Source organism: Delphinapterus leucas, chromosome 6 (assembly GCF_059928025.1).
Source record: "Delphinapterus leucas isolate spDelLeu-1000000601 "Yukka" chromosome 6, BTC_Dleu_Yukka2, whole genome shotgun sequence".
NCBI classification, from domain to species: Eukaryota; Metazoa; Chordata; class Mammalia; order Artiodactyla; family Monodontidae; genus Delphinapterus; species Delphinapterus leucas.
Genome location: NC_143134.1, coordinates 20,495,799 through 20,516,675, shown reverse-complemented (window position 1 = coordinate 20,516,675; position 20,877 = coordinate 20,495,799). Strand labels below are relative to the sequence as shown.

Genomic DNA, 20,877 nt, shown 5'->3' with positions numbered 1-20,877 from the left:
TGAAAAAGCAACATAAACCAGAATCACAAAATTCAGAAATGAGGCAAGAGAACTCTGGAGAGAATTAGAAATAAAAACCATTTCAGAAATGAAGATTAAACTAGAAGAAACACAGGAGTGAAAGAACATCACAGATAATGCCTTAAGGAAAATAAAAATTGAAAAGAGGAAAGCTTTAAAAATCAAGAAGAAATGAAGAAAGAGATGAAAAAGATTTAACAGAAGATTTCAAATATAGAAGACAAGTGTAGAAGATCCAACACATATACAATAGGAGTCCTGAAAGGAGAAAAATCAAAGCATGGTAACAAAATAAATACATGAAGTTCAAGAAAACTTATCTGAAATTAAAAAAAAAAAAAAGATGTGAAACTACATATTGAAAGGGCCCACCACATAACTGAGAGATTCAACCCAGAACAGCTCAGAACACCCAGAAATAGTATACTAAAATTTATCAATTTAAAAGTACAGTAAAATTACTGTAAAGAAAGAGAATAATCCTTCGGGTGAGCTAGGAAAAATAATCACTTATGAAAGATCAGATTTTTTTTTGACACCAAAACTCTATGTCAGAAAAAAATGCAGTAACATATTTAAGATATTTAAAGAAAAATAATATGAACCAAGGATTTTTTAACAACTTAATTGAGGTATAATTGAAATACAATAAACTACATATCATTAAAGTTTGAAATTTGTTCAGTTCTGACATATGATTTTATGACCAGTCAAACCGACTTTCAGGTATAGAAGCCACATGCAAGATGTCAGAGAATATAGTTCTCACAAGTTCTTTATAAAGAATCTACTAGAGAACAAGTTTCAGACAACCACTCGAGGCATCAGTTTAAGGACTGGAGGAGTAAAACTAAGTGATGGTTTTAAGGGAGAGAGTATAGTATACAATGGTGTGTGTGTATATGTGTGTATGTATATAGTATATAATAATAATATTTGACAATGGATAAACAATACGATTATTTTTTAAGTAAGGAAAGAAAGGAATGAGCATATTAAAAAATGTTTAACTGTCTTTAGTAGTCACATTGGTATTCAAAGTATTGGGATTATTATTGAAACTTTTATGTGTATTTTGTGTAGGATGAAGGAAATGAGTAATTATGTGACATTACAATTCCATCACTCCCTATGTCCTTGGAAACCAGGATTACTGATATGCAAGAAAGGAGACATAGATGTAAGATAGAAGATGTTAAATAAAAACCTTATAATCCTAATATAAACCAAAGTATTAGTATGAACCCATGAGATATTTTATCTATTTATATGTTATATGTGATATAAAGCTTTATATCATATAATATTTATTATATATGAATTTTATCCTCTAGCTAGCCATGTATTTCCAACTCTGTTCACCAAAAAGCCTAGTAATCATGACGAACCCAGTAGCAGCGAGCCTCCCCAGCACCCAGGTTGGGTCTTAAAATGACATTTGCCACTAAAAGAAATCAAGGCTTCCAAGAAAAAAACCACTGATTTGGGTTTAGGACAAGAGAAGTATAAGATGAACACTTTGTTATTCCAGATAGTAAGGAAAAGACTAATGGGGTTGTGTTAAGAGAAGAAGGACATGAAGGGATTTCCACTGGCCAAAAGTAAAATAATCTAGGTATAGATAAATGCAGAGGATGAAAACATACCAAATATTTTTAACTCTGAAAGTTTGTAACGATACAACAAAAAACACTAATCAATCACTTTTTGTTTTGTTGTTTGTATGTATGCAATGAACCAATTAAGTGACCACTGCCTGCCAATCCACTCTGTTAGCCTAATGGATAAGAAAAGATGAGAAAAATTTTTTGTTCAGTCTTAAGGCAGAAACAGAGAATATGCATTTACTTCTAAGTTGCTGTGTGATGATCTTGAGTACTACCTCCACTCACCAAATACAATTATTGTGAAGGCTTAAAGAAATACTTGAATATTCAGGGTGTGATGGTCTGGAACTAAATATATCAAATATTTGTTGAAGAATATTTATTTAAGCCTCAGGCTCTTTCCTTTGAGATATACACTGTATAAGCTTTCTTCGAAACTGAAGGGTAGTGTGTGTGTGTGTGTGTGTGTGTGTGTGTGTGTGTGTGTGGTTGCTACCAAGTCATTTTTGACTGATTTAACTGCTGTGAATGACTGGCAAACATTACTTTTTCAAGCAATATATGCTTAAAAAATATGTAACATAACAGAGATTTTGATAACTACTATCAAAGAGAAAATTTCGAAACAAAACAGTTATAGTTCTAAAATCAAAACCACCCTATCATGTCATAATTAATGAATATGTGCACATCCAGAGCCTTTTAACAGCACGTAAAAGATGAGGTATCCATACTAAAATATGATCATCTAATTCAAGTTAGAAATTTACTTTCACACCCCCCCCCAATGCAGAATCAAAAAAGGTATGAAGAGCTGAATACTGCTCTAAGACACTTTTTAATGTTAAGCTTAGTAAAGCCATGTAAAATATTTGCCATTTCATCTTTATTTCGGCAGACAAAATTGGCTTTTAAGGAAGTCACTTACCAATAAATGGTTCTCCTTCACACACAAACAAAACATCATCATCCCTGGGGAAATCAAAATTTAAAAAGCCACCATCAAAATCCAGAAATCACATTAATTATCTGTTGACTAGAGGAACTATTCCTTAGAATAATGTAGAAGATCCGTTTTGCTATCTATGTGGCCAAGAAGTTGACCAAGTTCCAGTGTTTTTTGTTTAAACCCAGGTTGTTTAAGCCTCTTCCTGCTCCAAAATTCTATGATCTGATGAGAATGGAATGAGGTGAACTAGACACTTGTCTCAAAGAGATAAATCTGCCGAGGGTATGTAAAAACCAAAACCAAAAAAAAACACCAAAATCACTATTGTGGTGGATCACTGATGAGTTAACTCTACTTAACATTCTATTTTATTTAGCAAGTTTTCACCAAAGTAGGTCTCTGTGACGTTTATAAAATTCAAAGTGCTTAACCCCCTGACTTAACTGCCTCTGGATTTAAATTCAAAGAAGATCCTGCACATGAAAGTACTTTTGAAGTGGAAAAAAACAAACGAAACCCACTATACAAATTATGTGAATTCAGCTTTCTTATCAATTGAAGAATATACTACTGAAGAATGTTATGTTCAAAGGATATGATTAAAGCTATAGCCAACTCTTCTTCTTTCACTTTAATTCTATAACCCTAAATAATTTATTAGGGTTTTCTGCCACATCATCACCTGTTTTGTGCTTTGGAAATGAAAATAAATTTTCATATTAAATCTAAGAAGAATATAATTGGAAATAACTCTGCTGTAAACACTCACCCACTATACTCACCTAAATGTAAATGAATACCCATAATTCAAAAATCAGGATTATCAGTGTATATCCTCCTTCCCTGCTCCACCCCACCGCACGATTAGTATAAATGATCAGAGCTTGTACTGTGAACCACAAATTATTAAACAGGTAGATATAATATAAATATATACTATTTCTTGTCCTAGCTCTTTTTTAATTGAAGTATAGTTGACACACAATATTATGTTAGTTTCAAGTGTACAACATAGTGATTTGACAATCAAAATACATGAAATGATTACCACGATAAGTCTAGTAACCGTCTGTCGCCATACAAAATTATTACAGTGTTACTGACTATATTCTTTGTGCTGCCAATTACATTCCTGTGACTTATCTATTTTATAACTGGAAGTCTGTACCTCTTAAGCCCCTTCACCTATTTCACCCAACCCCGCCAGTCTCCTCCCCTCTGGCAACCACCAGTTTGAGTTCTAAATAGGTAGATATTTTATAGTTCAGAAGGCTTCAGTTATGACCTTCTTCAATTACGACCTATGTTGTAAACATTTTTATTTCTATAAGAATGTAAATTATATTTCTGTAAGACATCACAGGAACACATAGAATTTTTCTTGGAAGCAGAGCCTGTGTTTGTTAAGGAGAAATTTAGGTTGATATAAATCATTCAATTATCCATAGAAACACATAGAAGCTGGGAGATAGATACCAAAAAACTAAGAAACTCTTCTAATATATTTGGAATTAAAATCTTTATCTTTTAAGTCTATAATCTTTTCTACTTGTTCACCATGCCAGTTAACTTTTTAAGACTAATATGAAAATTTGTTTTCCTCTAATTGACAAAAATCAACTATTAAATGTATGACCTGGGTAAGTCATGTTAAACTTCTCAGATGTTTAGTTTCCTCATTTATAAAACAAAGGGACTAGAAGTGTTTAAAGGCAGTATGTTATATTGAAAGGTTATTCTGACCTGGGTTTAAGTGAATATTAAACTTTGTATACTACCATAATTTAGAACATCATTATCTTCACAACATCAATTTTAGAAAACCCACGCAGGGACTTCCCTGGCAGTCCAGTGGCTAAGACTCCACGCTTCCAACGCAGGGGGTGTGGGTTTGATCCCTGGTCAGGGAACTAAGATCCCACATGCCTTGCAGCCAAAAAAATAAATAAAAAGTCCATGCTTTGCCGATTAAATGAGGTAATTTGGGCAAAGCAAATACAACTTAACTGGCACAGAGTCAGTACTTAGTTTGTGTTCCCATTCCATCTTCTTTGAGCCCCCTCCTGGTCCAAAATTCTATGATACCCAGAGGATGGAATGAGGTGAACTGGACATTGGTTTTAAAATATGCCTGGCATACTTAAAAAAACAAAACCCCAAACAAACAAACCAAAACCACTACTGTGGTGGATCACTGGTGAGTTAACTCTAGTTAAAATGCTACCTTATTTAGCAAGTTTTCACCAAAGTAGGTCTCTGTAAACGCTTATAAAATTCAAAGCATTCTTAGGAAATGAACTGAACAATAAGCAGTAGCATATAAAAGAGATCAATTAAGTTTCTAGTATTAAAAATTCATGTCTTATTAGATCCGTTTCTAGTAACGTAGAGATTCCTCATAGCCATATGTGAACCCTGCAGAAAGACTATGAGTATATTGGAATGTATTCAGGGTTTTCTATCTGATCAATGCATCATAAGTGCAAGTTACTTAAATTCCAAAGAGCAAATTCTAGGCAATCATTTGCCAAAATCCTGCATTCTTAACAGTGATTAAATACTGCTTAAGGGAAACAGCATAGCACCAAGAAGCTGAGGGCACACTGTAGACGGCTTATAAAAAGGTGAAGGTTACCTGATCAAAGCAATATCATCAATCAGTCCACCTTTCCCATTATACACACTGGTGGCTTTTATGCCGAGTTTATTGCTGGCCACAGAAAGCAAATCAGATAAAGTTCCATATACAGCGACCACCTGTAAACACACCAGATTAATTTGAACAACTTACGTAATCAATTTCGTCACTCACAAATTAAAAACCACCATACTATAAACAGGTCTAAAAAATCAGATTATCATATAAAAAGAGATTTTGAGAGGTTCTTAAAAGTTTCTCTTTTTCTTTTATGACTGAAATATTTACCTAGTGCCTAACACTGCTGAAATCCAAGACTAGAGAAATTGTCACTAAAAACAAACTACAATCTTACAGTATGTTAAACAGTGCTCCAGTTCTGATACAAAAGAGACCTGCACTTGACTTTAGATTCTGGCATTTTCTAGCTGTCAGCTCAAGACAAATTATTTCACCTCTTTATGCTTCTGTGGCTCTAACTGGCAATGAGGAGAACAGTTACACCTGTTATCAGAAGGTCGTCACAAGGATGAAATGAGTTAATGCATGATAAGAGCTTCCCAAAGTGCCTGAGACCTATTAAGTCTTTAAGATGTTGCTTTTACATTATTCCTTTCTTACAGGAATGGTTTACTTTTTTAAACAGGAAAAATTTACTGTTTATTATAACATTTACCATGTCAATGACCATATGAACAGTTAATGACTTCCCACCTCATTTAACTTCAATAACTATTTATATACTGTATAAAATCCAAATTTTGGCTAACATTCTAAGTACAGCGTAGACCTGGGTTACAATGAATTGCTCCGTCCTGCTTTAAATCAGGCAGTCTGACACTTTTGCAACATACATGCAGTTGCTTAGGTAGGGGGTAGAGACTCTGTACATGTAGTGAATTCTTTGCTCCAGCCATAACTGTAACTGTGTATAGTTGTATCATTATCAGTCAGATCTCTGAAAATTATGAATAAAAAAGAGGGTGAGGAGATGAACCTGAAGCATGAGCAGCCAGCTGACTTCCCACAGGATACTGGAAAAAGGTGCCATATGAAATGGAACCGGGGCTAGTCCTTTGTTCAGTGGTCACTGGAGTACAGCAGACAGTGAAATTTTCGTTAAGTAAATGAACAGTCAAGTGTGGAGCCAGTTGTTTGCCAATAGGAGTGTGTAGTGTTTCAACAGCAGAGTACAGAGATTCCAACTCTTTTTCTCTTGGATCATGACCTGTGAGAAGTGTTGCAAGCTGGGGCATTTTGGGGAAGAGGGGTAGGCAAGCAGAGTTTAAAGGGAACTACATGGATTATTAAAGATAATGCACAACCCAAGTGCTCATAAACGTGTGAATGGATAAACAAAATGTGGCATATCCATACAATGGAATATATTCAGCTCTAAAAAAAAATACGATTCTGATACATGCTACAACATGCATGAATCTTGAAAACATTATGCTAAGTGAAATTAGCCAGACATAAAAAAGGACAAATATCATGTGATTCCACTTGTATGAGGTACTTAGAACAGGCAAATTCATAGAGATAGAAAGTAGAAGTATAACTGATTCACTTTGTTATAAAGCAGAAACTAACACACCATTGTAAAGCAATTATACTCCAATAAAGATGTAAAAAGAAAAAAAGAAAGTAGAAGAAAGGAGGTTATGGGGCAGAAGGGGTAATGGAGAATTACTGCCTAATGGGTACAGAGTTCCTGTTTGGGATGATGAAAAAGTTTTGGAAATGAAAAGTGGTGAGGTTACACACATGAATGTACTTAATGCCAACGAAATGTACACTTAAAATGGCTAAAAGGGTAACTTTTATGTTGTGTATATTTTACCATATGATAAAAAAGATAACAGCACAAAGCACCTGGCAGAGTGTCTTATACCCAGCAGACACTGCCATAAATGATTGAAGCTTGAAGAACATGTGTCCCCCCGTATTTCCTATCATTTTTCACCTTTGTAACAGAGCCTGGAATTCTAACCATTATTGCAGATACGAGTTCCAGAGGAGAAAGATTTAGAAAATTCTTAGTATAATAGCAACTATGACAAGAATGCTGTTGTTAGAAAGGAGGATCTTCTTACTCTCCCCTCACTGTTCCCAGACTGTAAAAGGTGTTTTGCATTTGCTTTGGTCGCTTGGCTCTTTGCTTCTTGTATAGCTTCACATGGTTTTCTTTCGCCTGACGTTATCAGCTCCTTGCCCTAACATTAACTTTCTCCACCCCATTTCTTTTCACTTCTCTCCCTCAAGCATCATAAAATGGTTGGAAATTCTATGTATCTCTCTATATTATGCTCCTGAATTTAAATATTAGAGCATACCACTTTACCTAACTTATTTTTCAAAAATACATCACATTGGGCTTCCCTGGTGGCGCAGTGGTTGAGAGTCCGCCTGCCGATGCAGGGGACACGGGTTCGTGCCCCGGTCCGGGAAGATCCCACATGCTGCGGAGTGGCTGGGACCGTGAGCCATGGCCGTTGAGCCTGCGCGTCTGGAGCCTGTGCTCCGCAACGGGAGAGGCCACAACAGTGAGAGGCCCGCGTACCACAAAAAAAAACCAAAAGAACAAAAAAAACCCCGTCAAATTAAACTGTTCTCTACTTCCATTCGATTGACTTGATTTTTCCTGTGGGTCAGTTGTTTCCTAATGAAAATACAGGCCACCTGCCATGTTTGAAAGCCGCGCTGTCCAATTTGGAAGCCACTAGCTACAAGAGGCTATTTAAGTTTTAATGTATTGCTATTAATTAAAATAAGTCAGTTCCTCAGTTACAACAGTCATGTATGAACTGCTCAACAGCCACAATGGCTAGTGGTTACCATATTGCACAGCGCAGATATGGAGTTATTTCCTTCCTCACAGAGCGTTCTATTGGACACTGCTGCTTCAAAGAGCAGAAGAAAGTCAGGAACAAGGAAACAACTATTTTAATTCTGTTAGGCTTGACCATGTCATAGCAACTCACAGTAACCAAGTGGTAGAGTCCAACTCAAACCCTGTTGTTTTGTATGGAAGGTTGAGTAGTTACCATCTTTCTTTTCTCCCCATTGAAGTCAAATTTGATTATAAGATTAAAAACAAAAACAAAGCCACACATCACAGTTTGGCAATTTCAGGGCAATCAAAGTACAACAGGTGTTTCCTTGTAGGCTGTAATACTAAGGAGCACATTCTAGATACAAATTGAGTTCATATTTATTTTATTATCACTTAAATAAGCCCTCACATAGTATTGAACACAATTTATCATTACCTCAAATATTTTCTAACCTGACTTCCTATCTAGACTGTAAAGGTTTAATAATAAATTTTTAATTTGTAAAAAGTGGTTATTCATTCAGTGATTTTAGGTAACCAATAATCCCTTGTAATGCTGATGAGCAGCGATGTAGTACCTCCCTGTACGACCCAAATCTCTAACATCCAGAAAAGACCTGCAGCCAGTTTAAAAAGGATCCTCTTAAGTGTCACAGTGTCTGGTTTATAGCAGGTCTCTGATAAATGTTCCTTGAATGTCAGATGAAATTTTCATTGCTTTCAGAGTGTTGAACGAGGACATGCCTTTTCTGTGTGTGAGTCAGTTATATTTCTCTTCCACTGACATTAAGTTAAAAAACAAAGTACACAGTAGAAATGCAATTCTAAAGTGATGTTCATATAGTTCATATGAGTATGGAAAGTGGCTATCTTTGGATAGAATTAAGGTTCACTTATGAGTTTTTGTTTTGTCCTTCCAGATTTGTTACAATGAACTTCTATTATTTATGCAATAAAGGAAAAATGTTTTAACTTAGGGTTTCCATAGCTCTAGATACTAGATTTACAAATAAGAATTATTTTAGCAGTTGACAAGTAATCTGGTAATGGAAAATTTTCTTTAAATGAAATAACCAAAGGGCCATCAATTAGAGAAAATAGCACTGAAATTACTGCAAAGAATCTTATAGCATTGAAAATTTACCTTAAGTTGGGCCAACATACTTGTTTTTCATTTGAAAGGCATTTTTAGCATGTTTTCAACAAGATCACTTTAGCTGACTCTCTTGAGCATACTAACAAATAACTCACAAGTAAGACTGCAGACATAATATTTTAAATCTTAATGAGAATATCAGATTTTAAAATGTGATATACCTGTAAAAGATTTTAAGTTTGTGAGAAAGTCTCAAACAGATTGGCACATGTACCCTTCATTATATATCACCTCTGCGGGGAAAAAGCAACATTGGAAATCTTGTATATCATGGATGTGAGCTCTAACCGTTATTTACTAAGCTGACTTTAGTCCTCAGAGAGGCCAAGCATTCATAAAATGATCACGCTTACAACGGCTATTTGCTTCACGTGTGTTCTACTTCCTAGTGTGGACTTGAAGTTTCCATGCCACTGTGATTATCCATTTTAATAACCTAAGCACTATACTTAGAATGGAAGCATTCTATGGAATAAACTGAGAAGCATGTCTATTAAAGTTTATGGCCAAAAAATAAATAAATAAAGTTTATGGCCACTATGTTATACTACTATTTAACTTAATTCTTTCTAAATTTCAGATCCCACGACAAGTGAAAGCTATCCACCAATTGGGAAAGTAAATGGTACACTGTGCCTACCAGGACATATCAGTTTAATGAAGTTTTAATCTGTCTTTAAACACTGTTTTCAAAATGTAATCTATGTTATTCAAATTTAAAAGCTAAAACCTGCACATGTATTTAAAACATGTTTTTTAAAAATGCCCACCATAACTATTACATAATACACAATCAATAAATAATCATTGAATTTATGCAGGTCAATTTACCCAACCGACCCACCAATCACAATAACTAAATGTAGAATCTATTTACTCTGCCTACACTTTTAGTTTATACATTTCAAAAATTAACATTATTTTATTCCTAAAAAAGATGACTACATCAAGAAGACAAATATTAAAATATTTAAAAATTTTAAAGTCTGACAACAGCAAATGTTGAAGAGGATATGTATCAATGAGAGGGTTTATGCAATGCTGGTGAGATATAAATTACCACAATGACTTTCAAAAACAATTTGCCATTATTTTAAAAAATTAAACATTCACATACCTTAATACCCAATAATTACAACTTCCATATATATCCTAGAGCAGTGGTTCTCAAAAGTGGGGTCTCTAGACCAGCACCATTAGGATCACCTGGAAGTAGATTAGAAATTCAAACTCCTAGCCTCACCCCAGACCTAGTGAATCTAAAGCTCTGGGGAATGAGGCCCAGCAATAGTTGCTCAATTCCTCCAGGTGATTCCAACGCATGCTAAAGTTTGCAAACCACTGCCCTAGAAAGATGCTTGCACGTGTGTGCACCAGGATATACAGTAATACTCGTGGCAGCACTGGTCAATTTCATGGCAAAATACAAAGAAAATAAACAACCCAACTGTCCACTGACAGGAGAATGGATAAACTGTGATAGTATTTGTATATAATTTGTATAATTATTATAAAGCAGTGAAAATGACTAAACTATCAGTATGTGGGACAATATAGATGAAATCTTAGAAATATTATACTGAATGAAAAACTCATGTCCAAAAAGACTATGTAGGGCTTCCCTGGTGGCGCAGTGGTTGAGAGTCCGCCTGTTGATGCAGGGGACACGGGTTTGTGCCCCGGTCTGGGAAGATCCCACATGCTGCGGAGCAGCTGGGCCCGTGAGCCATAGCCGCTGAGCCTGCGCGTCTGGAGCCTGTGTTCCACAACAGGAGAGGCCACAACAGTGAGAGGCCCACGTGCCGCAAAAACAAAACCAAAAAGACTATGTACAATGTGATACCAGTTTAGGGTATGATATATCCCAAAGCTGACAAAACATATAGTTTACTTATACATACATACGTGGCAAAACTATTTACTGAAAAAGAATTCATGAAATTGGCTGCCTTCATGGGATATAGGAAAGTAGACAAACATTAAGTTTTTATAATATGCTATTTCTTGAGCTGTGTAAGTTTACTGATATTCATTATATTATTTTCCTTTTAATTTTATGCATATTAATATTCTTTATTGTATTCTTTTATATGTATCAAATACATTTTAAAAACGTTTAAACTTGAAGAGCAAGTTTCTTATTAATGTTTAGATTTCAATAGACAAAGCTTTACATAGATTTTCACCTTTCTTCAACTCAACACAATGAATTCAACTCTGGAAACTCTGTTAATACCAACAACACATTTCTGACCTAATATCAAAGCCGGAAGAAAACAGGTCTGGGACCAAGACTGTAAACATCAGTACAGAATTAAGATCTATTTCATATCCCACTATATCTGCAGGGCCTGGCATGGTTCCTCCTCAAAGACAGAACTCAGTCTAAGTGTTGACTGAATGAATGAATAAGGTATACAAAAGGCCTAAAACTGGCACAGCACATTATTGAATATTCTCAATTTAAAAAAAAAAGCAACTTATGTCCAAGATGTACGGAAACTTTGAATTTACATCGGGTTGCTCAAAAGCCACTCACTACATTCAGAGATCTAAGTTCTCATTTCATATTCCTTGATGCCAACTATTACACAGAATGTTAAAAGGAGAACAACGGGAATTCTGAGGCATATGGAGAGAGGATGAAAAGGTTCAAACCCGACTCTTCTGGGGCAACTTAAACAAACTAAAATGTAAAGATCCCGTTTTTTTTAGAAATATGGCCTTCAAATGTTTTTCACTATGTACCCCTTAAGTAAAACGTTTTTGGGCATGGCCTCAAACATTTGTATACTTATTTACTTATTTATAAAGTATATACCACTGTCAGGAAGAATATAATTTCCCAAATGATAAGAGGACTTTTACTGACTCAAGACGATGAGTAAACCAGTAAAAATCCCGTAAATATTTATCATTAAGCTTAGTGAACTCCTGCCAAATTCAAGGTTGACTTTACACATTAAAAGAAAAAAAAAAATCCGAAACTGTCTTTGTGTGCTGGAAAGTACTTTGAAATATCTTGCTAATTGAGATGGCCTCATCCTATTACTGGCTAATATCTCAAAGAACGATATACACTTGGGGAGCAATTTACTGTTAATAGCAGTTATTAAATAGGACTTCAAATAGTCTTCTTTAAAATTTGGCACTTTTTGCCCTCTTCTCCGATCTATAAATCCACTGTTTTTTTTTTTAAAGATTGGCATTTTTATTTATAAATTTGTTTATTTATTTATTTATTGGGTTGTGTTGGATCTTCATTGCTGTGTGCAGGTTTCCTCTAGTTGCAGCGAGCACGGGCTTCTCATTGCGGTGGCTTCTCTTGCTGTGGAGCACGGGCTCTAGGCGCGTGGGCTCAGTAGTTGTGGCGCACGGGCTTAGTTGCTCCGTGGCATGTGGGATCTTCCCCGATCAGGGCTCGAACCCATGTCCCCTGCATTGGCAGGCGGATTCTTAACCCCTTTGCGCCACCACGGAAGTCCCTGTTTTTTGTTTTTTTTAATCTGAGAGTTTATATTAGAAGTGGCAGCCCTGCCATTTCTCATGGCTTACTTGTGCTTGCCTAGTTAGTATTGTCTTCGATCTGCATCTTATTTGAAGGAATCTTGTCAAGCCACTTGGCATTTTGGTGAGGGTTAATTTAGTGAAAACGGTATAATACACATCTTAACCTGGCACATGTAAGCTTCACCATATCACAATATGCCAAAGGGAACCAACCGGTGAAGAAGCGACTGTCAGCTTTTCCCATGTGAACGTCCGGCCTCCTCTCAGAAGACGAGACCAGCTGACATTCTCAGTCATTAAAAGCACCTGTGTCGGGCTTCCCTGGTGGCGCAGTGGCTGGGAGTCCGCCTGCTGATGCAGGGGACACGGGTTCATGCCCCGGGCCGGGAAGATCCCACATGCCGCGGAGCGGCTGGGCCCGTGAGCCATGGCCGCTGAGCCTGCGCATCCACAGCCTGTGCTCCGCAACGGGAGAGGCCACAACAGTGAGAGGCCCGCGTACCGCAAGAAAAGAGAAAAAAAAAAAAAAAAAGCACCTGTGTCTTTCCAGATTGGACAAACCAAGTCTTAATATAATTTTATATCTTTAAGTAAAAGATATAAATAAAAGGTGTAATATTTCTTCTTAAACTCTACTGGATCCTCTTGCACGCCCCCTGTGGTGGACCCTCTCACTCTGGAAAGCACTGTTTTAGAGAAGGCACAGCCCCCTCTTCAAAACATTTAGTAGTCATACTTATGTTTACTCAATGTACAGAAAAGTCAAAAGTCTATGATGTAGTCCCCTGCTGTGACTCTGTGTCTTCCTAACCCCAAGCTTCACAGCCCAGGCTGTCAACCACTGAACAAGCTTTAAAGGAGGGAAACTTATTTGAAAAAGACAGGCATTACTCTTATGGCCAGGAAACAAAAATAGAGGCTAGGTAAACAAGGAGATGATGAAAGTGACACAGACATTCCAACCGGTGGATAGGAAACCAAACTCTATCTCCTTGTAGTACTTTGTTTCAGCTCCATAAAAAATCATGTCAAGATCATGCCAACCCTGACGAAATACAGTGACTATTTATACAGAAAATACATGTTATGTATTATTCTGCTCTCTTTGGTCAAATAAGAGTAATTATAATATTATTTTTTTAATCAGCTTAAGGGAGAGGAGAGGAAACACTGACAAGTTTGGCACAGAATGTTTTCCAGTTAAGTAGCAAGGATTATGGCATGACTTATTTTTAATATTGAATCATACTGGTATTCTCTAGTTTGGGTTTTTATAATCTTTGTAACATAAACACATTTAACTATTTGAGATGAGTTTTTTCCAATTCTCTAGCAAAATATTTTTAAAGCAAATAAAATCAAATCCAAAAACCTAACCTAGGTCTTCCCTGGTGGCGCAGTGGTTGGGAGTCCGCCTGCCGATGCAGGGGACACGGGTTCGTGCCCCGGTCCGGGAAGATCCCACATGCCGCGGAGCGGCTGGGCCCGTGAACCATGGCCGCTGAGCCTGCGCGTCTGGAGCCTGTGCTCCGCAACGGGAGAGGCCACAACAGCGAGGCCCGCGTACCGCAAAAAAAACAAAACAAAACAAAACAAAACCTAACCTAGTCAAAAGTAAGTAGCTTTCAGAAAAAAGCCACCTTATTAAAAATATGGCAAGACTAAGCCAGCCAACTTTTGACAAGAACAAAATTCAGTAGTTTCAGAAGAAATAGTTAAATATTTATGGCTGGGTCTAAACATGTTGTCTTCCATGGAATAACATAGCAGAGATGTTAAATAAAAGGGTCAATGAGAGATCTGTTTTTGAGAACGTACTGCAATTGTAACTTTGGATCTACTAAATCTTTCTTCCCGTAACAATATGTTTTAGATTATGAGTAGTAATCAACAGACAAAACAGGTACAGAAAAAGTTAAAAAGGGTCAGAAATAATGTGAATCTTGGGAAGCCTATTTTGAGGCAGCATTTGTGAAAATTCAAGAACTTGAATTTATTATGCCAGTTCTGTTTTTATATGAGTATTAAATCTCTAAAACCAGAAGAACGCAACATTATAGTCAACACACTACAGTGCGGTTCAAATTTTTACAGCACGTTCACTCAAAACTGCACAGTAGCTGGAAAGCCATTTTTTTAAACCGTGGCACAATTACGCTATTTAAAAATGTGCAATGTTTCCGAAAGATGCAGGAAACAAACCATTCTGGCTAATGAAACAGGGAGCCCAATCTATCTTCATCTCAGACTCACAAGGCTTAATTATTTCTAAACGTCATTTAGCCACACCATAAACGTCTGCCTTAAACAGTCAAATTTTCCAAAGAAGCCGAACTTTCATGGGTGGGGCAAGAGGCTGAGAAGGAACAGGATTCATGTTGGCTTACTCCAGCGCTGGAAAAATATTTAGCACCACACGCTCAACAAAGGCCTAACACAGCAAAGAGCAATGTCCAATCAATCCATTTTGGTCTATTGTCCTAGTCCTCTACGGAACTAAAATACGGCGAAAGACTAAAGCGAGTACAAAAGTTTGACGGCGGCGGGGCTTGGGGCTCCTAAAGGGGGGGAGGGAGGGGGACCATCAAGAAAATGTCACCAATTTTCCATCCGTCTATTGGCCCTAGGATGGGAGAGTGTTTTACTCATCCACGGTGAGAAAGAGTTGAAATTCTTTTCACCTGATCAACCTTACACGCCTTAGTCGTTACGGCCACTTTCTGGAGCAGACCATTACTCAGCACGAAGGTGGGAACCGGCGCCTTCTGTAGCCAGGGGTGGGGGGCAGCGGGGTCTTGGGGGAAGTGGGAAGAGGAATAGAAGCATCAGGTGACAGCGGCCCTCCCCACGCCCTCCGAGTCCTCTGGTCTCCAGGACCCACACCTGGACTTGGGAACGACTGAGCACAAGTTGACCTGCGCGCTGGTCCCCAGAGCAGCTGGGGAGTCCAAGGGCAGGCTCGGGCTAGGGATCCCGGGGGTGGGGAGGAGGCCGCGGGGACCCGACGTTCGCCTCCTCCTGGACGCCCCCCACCCCGGCGCACGCCCACCTTCCCGCTCCCAGCCCCTCTCCGCAACTTCAGCCCTCAGCCCTGTGCGCCCGCTCCGCACTCCGCTGCCCTCGCCCCCAGCAGCCGGGCCCGCCTCGCCTCCTCCCGACCCCCTTACCTTTCCATTCTTGGGGCTGCCGTTAAGGAACAGGGTCACCCGCCTCATCGCGCTGCCCCCACCGGGTCCTGAGTGAGTCGCCACCCTCCCACCTGGCTCTCCTCCCACCTTTTTCTTTTCCCGCCCTTCCCCTCCCTCCACCCACTCGGACTCTCCTCCCTTCGCCACCTTCCCTCCCTTACAGACACACACACACACACACACACACACACACACACACACACACACACACACACACACACACACACACACAGGCACGCACTCTCCTACCCACACCCCAAGGTTGGCGGGTCCTCCTTCCCACCCCGCCCCTGGGCTCCTCAGTCAGCCTGGGGCCCTTCCCCCACCTCTCCCAGACTGACTCTAAGCTCCGCCAATCAGCGGGCAGCGCCGACCAAAATTCAGCCAATCATCGCCCTGCACTGGGTGGGCTCTAACTAACCCAGCCCAGGTGGAAGGAGGGAAGAGAGGCTGCAGTCTAGCCGACGGGGAAGGGTTCTCAGCCAATCAGAGCTGAACCTGGAGCCGAACGGCGGCTCAAAGCGTTACTGAGCAGGCGCATAGCCAACACCAGGTAGAGCTCATCTGCATACGGAGGCGGGGCTTGAGGGAAGAGGCAGAGCGCTGGAAGTGATCCACAACCACTCAGAGCCTCCCAACTTTAACCCCTCCCACTCGCTCAGCCCACCGAGGAAACGGCTGCGGTCGGGACTGGCTGATTGGGTAAGAGCCAGCCCGTCGTTCTGTCAGGATTGGTTCAATGATTCTTTTCGAAGTTCGCAGCATCCAATCGAAAGGCCGGGGACGGAACCAAACCGCTAACTAGATAATTCCTCCGCGAGGCTCTCACGGAAAATAGTTCCCGGGGACGCAGGTCAGCAGTGGAGCTCACTGGACAGTGTGTCAACTGCGGCTAGCGGTGGTGTTTCTCCGAGCCCACGAAGCCACTCCTGTTCCTGGGAAGGCGAGGTAGAGGTCTGGGAGAGTTCGGTGCGCGCGCGCACACGTGCGAGTGGCGTGGGCGTAGAGATTCTCAGAGTAACGCCGGGACGCCGAGGAGGCGGGGCCGGCGATTTGAATCGGACGGCGGGCCGCGGCCGGGCGGAGGGGAGGGTATAGGTAACGCCGGCTGTGGGGTCTGGGGGTCGGCGGCCGGGGACCAGGTAGCCCCCCGCGGCTGGCTTGGCGGCCGACAGTTACTTTCTTGAGCGAGCCCATCAGGACCAGAGAGCCGAGGTCTAGAAGGCACGACAGCCACGACACTCATCGGCGGAGTGTTCAAAATAAACCCGAGAGGGAGGTAAGGCAAGCGGCCTGGTTGGGAGTTCCGAGACAGTAGTGGCGCAGAGCTGTTTCTTCGACGTGTTTCTCAGAAGTGTGTTCTACTGGATCACCCGCCTGCTTTTTAAAATGCAGATTTCTGGGGCCCAGCCAGACCTCCTGAATTAGAATTTTTGGGAATCCGCAAAGCCGCTTCTCCAACAGGGTGCCTAGATGATTCTGATGTTCGCTAAGGTTGGAAAGCCTTGGCTTTATTGTATGGGATCTGCTTTGTTTCATCCCGAACAGCAGTTTCCTCCATTTCTCTTTAATTTGAGCTCCAAAAGTAGTCTCTTGTCATCCGTTTTCGTGCCAGTATAGGTTGTATTAGAATTCAGTCTTGAAAGAGGATCTCGATCAAATCACATTAATTTTGGAGGTGGGGTTATTTTTCTTTTTTCATTCTTCTCTCTCTTTTTTAGATGGATGATAGTTCAAAAGACAGCAAGCCCCTTGAAACCAAGGAGTCTGCTATTAATAACGCTGGTATGTAGTGACCTGTTGTTTCTTTGTGAAATTTAAGGTTTAGGTGTTTATCTTGATAATGATGTTTAGACCCTACATGTTGTCTGTTTCAGAAGATACCTCTTTCATTTTGGGAAATGGGAAGCTTGTAACTCCTCACAAGCCTGCAGCTGAAGTGACTCCTAATCGTTGCTTGTCAGATGCTTTTCAATCACCTTTGAACTTTTCCACAGTAACTGTGGAGCAATTGGGAATTACACCTGAAAGTTTTGTAAAGAACTCTTCAGGTAAGAGATGTTCTTCTTCTTTTGCAGTGCCTTTAAAAGTTGAAAAATTAAACTCTATTTTGTTCACTTACCCTGTCTATCTTATTACTTTATCTAAATTGATTGACTCTCAGACTTGCTGGATCAGGGAGATCAGGGTCCCAGGGCACCCAGCATGATACTGTAACTAAGTCACAGCTGCGCTCCAGGCCCAAACTGGAAAAGGACATGCGTGCGAGTCACTCTTTGACCCGACACATGGGATACAGGAGTGTGTATGTGAAAATAGTAATACATTTTATGGTCATGTATGGTAAAAATGAGAGAAAGTTGAAGGACAATTAAGAAAATATGACATTGAAAGACTGGGGCATACCTCTTTCAAAATCTCAAACAGAAAATTGACTCAGGCTAATCTCCTTTATGGAGTAGAAATGAAATTCACCTGTGAAGTCTGATTTAGCTGAAGAAACAAATAATGGGAATGGAATTAGAAAATAGAATTTAGAAATGGAGGATAATGGGGGACTTGAAAATCAGGGGGCACTAGACTAGTAATACCTGATGGAGACAAGACCGAAGTGGATGCCAACCTGTGTTCCCTTCTCAAGAACATCATTCTTAGACCTTTAAAAAGCTAAACTGGTTGGAATTCAGGGTAGTGTGCTGAAGGTAGACAGGTATCTAAGAGAAACAAATTATTGTGAACAATTGAGGACATGAGAGTGTGTGCCTGGGAGGAGATCGTCCTTGGGGATCAGAAAAAGAGAAATTTTTAGTCCAAAGCAATCCATTACCAACTCTGTGCAGGAACTAAGAAACAAAAATGACACCTGTTAATTCAAATGTATTCATGCATTTGTTCCACAACTTTTTGATAAACGCCTGCTATGTGCCAAGCACCGCTCCAGGGTATGGCATAAATCAATAGACAAAACAAAGGTACCTACCCATCTGATAATGTGTGCACAATTTTGCCTGTACTTTTCCATTTAGATCCCTGTACGATGCGTTCATCATATTCTCTCTCAGGCTGGTGGATCATGGGTATTCAGGGCATGATTACTGATTGCCTTGTTGTGTTCCAACTTACAAAAGAGTTTTTATTATAGGAAAGTCATCATCCTACCTTAAAAAATCCAGACGACGCTCTACAGTTGGTGTTCGGGGCTCTCCGGAAACAAACCATCTAATTCGTTTCATTGCCCAGCAGCGGAATTTAAAGAATGCTTCTTTGACCAAGAATTCCCCTTGTCAGGTATGGTTTTCTTTTTTAAGTTCCGTCATGAATTCTTCTAGGAGTATGTTTTGCTCTGTTAGAAAGCTTTTGTACAGTGTTGGTACTCTCCAGTGCACCTCATCTGTTTTGGATCTGGAGAGAGAATATTTTCTCTGTGTCTTACAGAGATTGTGCGCTTAGTTTAAATGTTGATGTTGAGCATGGATCTATTAAAGGTTATGAGATCCTGGATAGAAATGGTGTTCTGGAGGCGCTTTCTGTTTTATTTTGCACATTTTTGTCTAGTTCATGTTTGTTTTTCTCTAATGAGGTGAGGCAGTGTTTTCCGACCTTTTTCTTTTAATATTTTGTCTGTAAGTGTCTAATACTTTTGTGACTACTGTGTGTTGACATGTAGGGGCAAGAGTTCCCCGCACCCCCACCAAAATGTATTTGGGATAACCTTGTGGAAAGGAGCGAAGTGTTTGTTGATGGGGAAGTATTTAGATATTTTTGCAGATTTTTATCAGAATAATACATGCTTCTAAAAAAATCAAATAGTACAAGACTTGCTATGAAAGACAGTCCCAGGCTTGCCCTTCTTTGGCTCGTTTGGCTCTTTTGGTATGGGCCTTCCTATTTTAAAAGGTACTTTTATTGCCACTTCTTTATTTTTCGTTTTAGACCCTGTGTATACATGAGGCTGTTTAGTGCAGTGCAGGGCTTCTCAGAAATTATCTGCAGATTCCTGGGAATACCTGAGTCCCATCCAAGAGGTCCATGAGGTCAAACTATTTGTTGAAACAGCACTAAGGTGTTATTTGCCCTTTTTCACTGTGTTGATGTTTGCACTCATGGTGTAAGAGCAGTGGTGGTTAAAACTGATGGCATCAAGCGATCATTTTACCTTCAACCCTGTTCATCGTTTACAGAAAACAATAATAAGGCCGGTTTCACTTAACATCCTTGATGAAGCAATAAAAATTACACATTTTATTAATTTTCAACCCTGGAATATTGTGTGTGATGAAATGGGAAGTAGACACCAGGCATTTCCAAAGTATATACCGAAGTGTGGTGGATGTTTCCAGAAAAGTTATGGATATGATTGTTTGAGCTGTGAGTTGAACTAGCCACTTTTTCATGGAACATCGTGTTTATTTGAAAGAATGACTGACAGACATGGTTAGTCAGACTTGGGAATGTGGCTGGCATTTTCTCAGAAATGAACAGTGAACCTGCCACTTCAAGGAAAGCCAGATATTTCTTACCAATGAAAAAAATTCGAGTTTTTGAGAGAAAATTAGAATTTTGGAAAACTTGTATTCACGACTGTGATCTTACTTGACAGCTTCCCAATGGCTGCACTTTTCTGATGGATCAGTGGGGATGTTAATGTGACGTTTGGATATTGCACAGTAAAATATGTTAACATTTGGAAGATACACATAACTGAGTGAACCAGTATTTTCTACACGACCAGTACATGCAAATTATACCCTCAAGTTGCAGGATAGGCCCATGGATTTTAACATAACAGAATATGAAAAGTTCATTGATAAGATTTCATATTTGACATTGCAACTAACGTTTAAGAAATCTTCATTGAATTTTGTGTTGCATTAAAGGATATCCACAATTCTGGAAAAGCTGTTGAAATATTCTTGATAGATATAACGAGCGTGAACTAAGAGTCTTTGGTGTGCTCAATAATTCTTTAGGG

General features: G+C 39.4%; 2 protein-coding genes across 3 annotated transcripts in view; one reads left to right on the top strand and one right to left on the bottom strand.

Moving 5' to 3' along the window:
- KCTD9 (potassium channel tetramerization domain containing 9) overlaps positions 1-16,018 on the bottom strand; it is a 56,520-nt gene extending 40,502 nt beyond the window's left edge. The window contains exons 1-3 of one of the 2 annotated variants that reach the window (XM_022595029.2): positions 15,885-16,018; positions 5,213-5,334; positions 2,557-2,600 (exon numbers count right to left, since the gene is read on the bottom strand). In XM_022595029.2, the coding sequence (XP_022450737.1) occupies positions 2,557-2,600; positions 5,213-5,334; positions 15,885-15,932 (214 nt within the window). In that variant the 5' untranslated portion in view covers positions 15,933-16,018. The remainder of the gene's footprint in view (positions 1-2,556; positions 2,601-5,212; positions 5,335-15,884) is intronic. The other variant, XM_089912794.1, reaches the window with a different exon arrangement.
- Positions 16,019-16,673: 655 nt separating this feature from the next.
- The window catches only part of CDCA2 (cell division cycle associated 2), a 53,890-nt gene continuing 49,686 nt past the window's right edge, over positions 16,674-20,877 (top strand). The window contains 4 exon segments of the mRNA XM_089912793.1: positions 16,674-16,853; positions 17,627-17,690; positions 17,783-17,956; positions 19,048-19,193. Of these exon segments, the coding sequence (XP_089768919.1) occupies positions 17,627-17,690; positions 17,783-17,956; positions 19,048-19,193 (384 nt within the window). The 5' untranslated portion in view covers positions 16,674-16,853.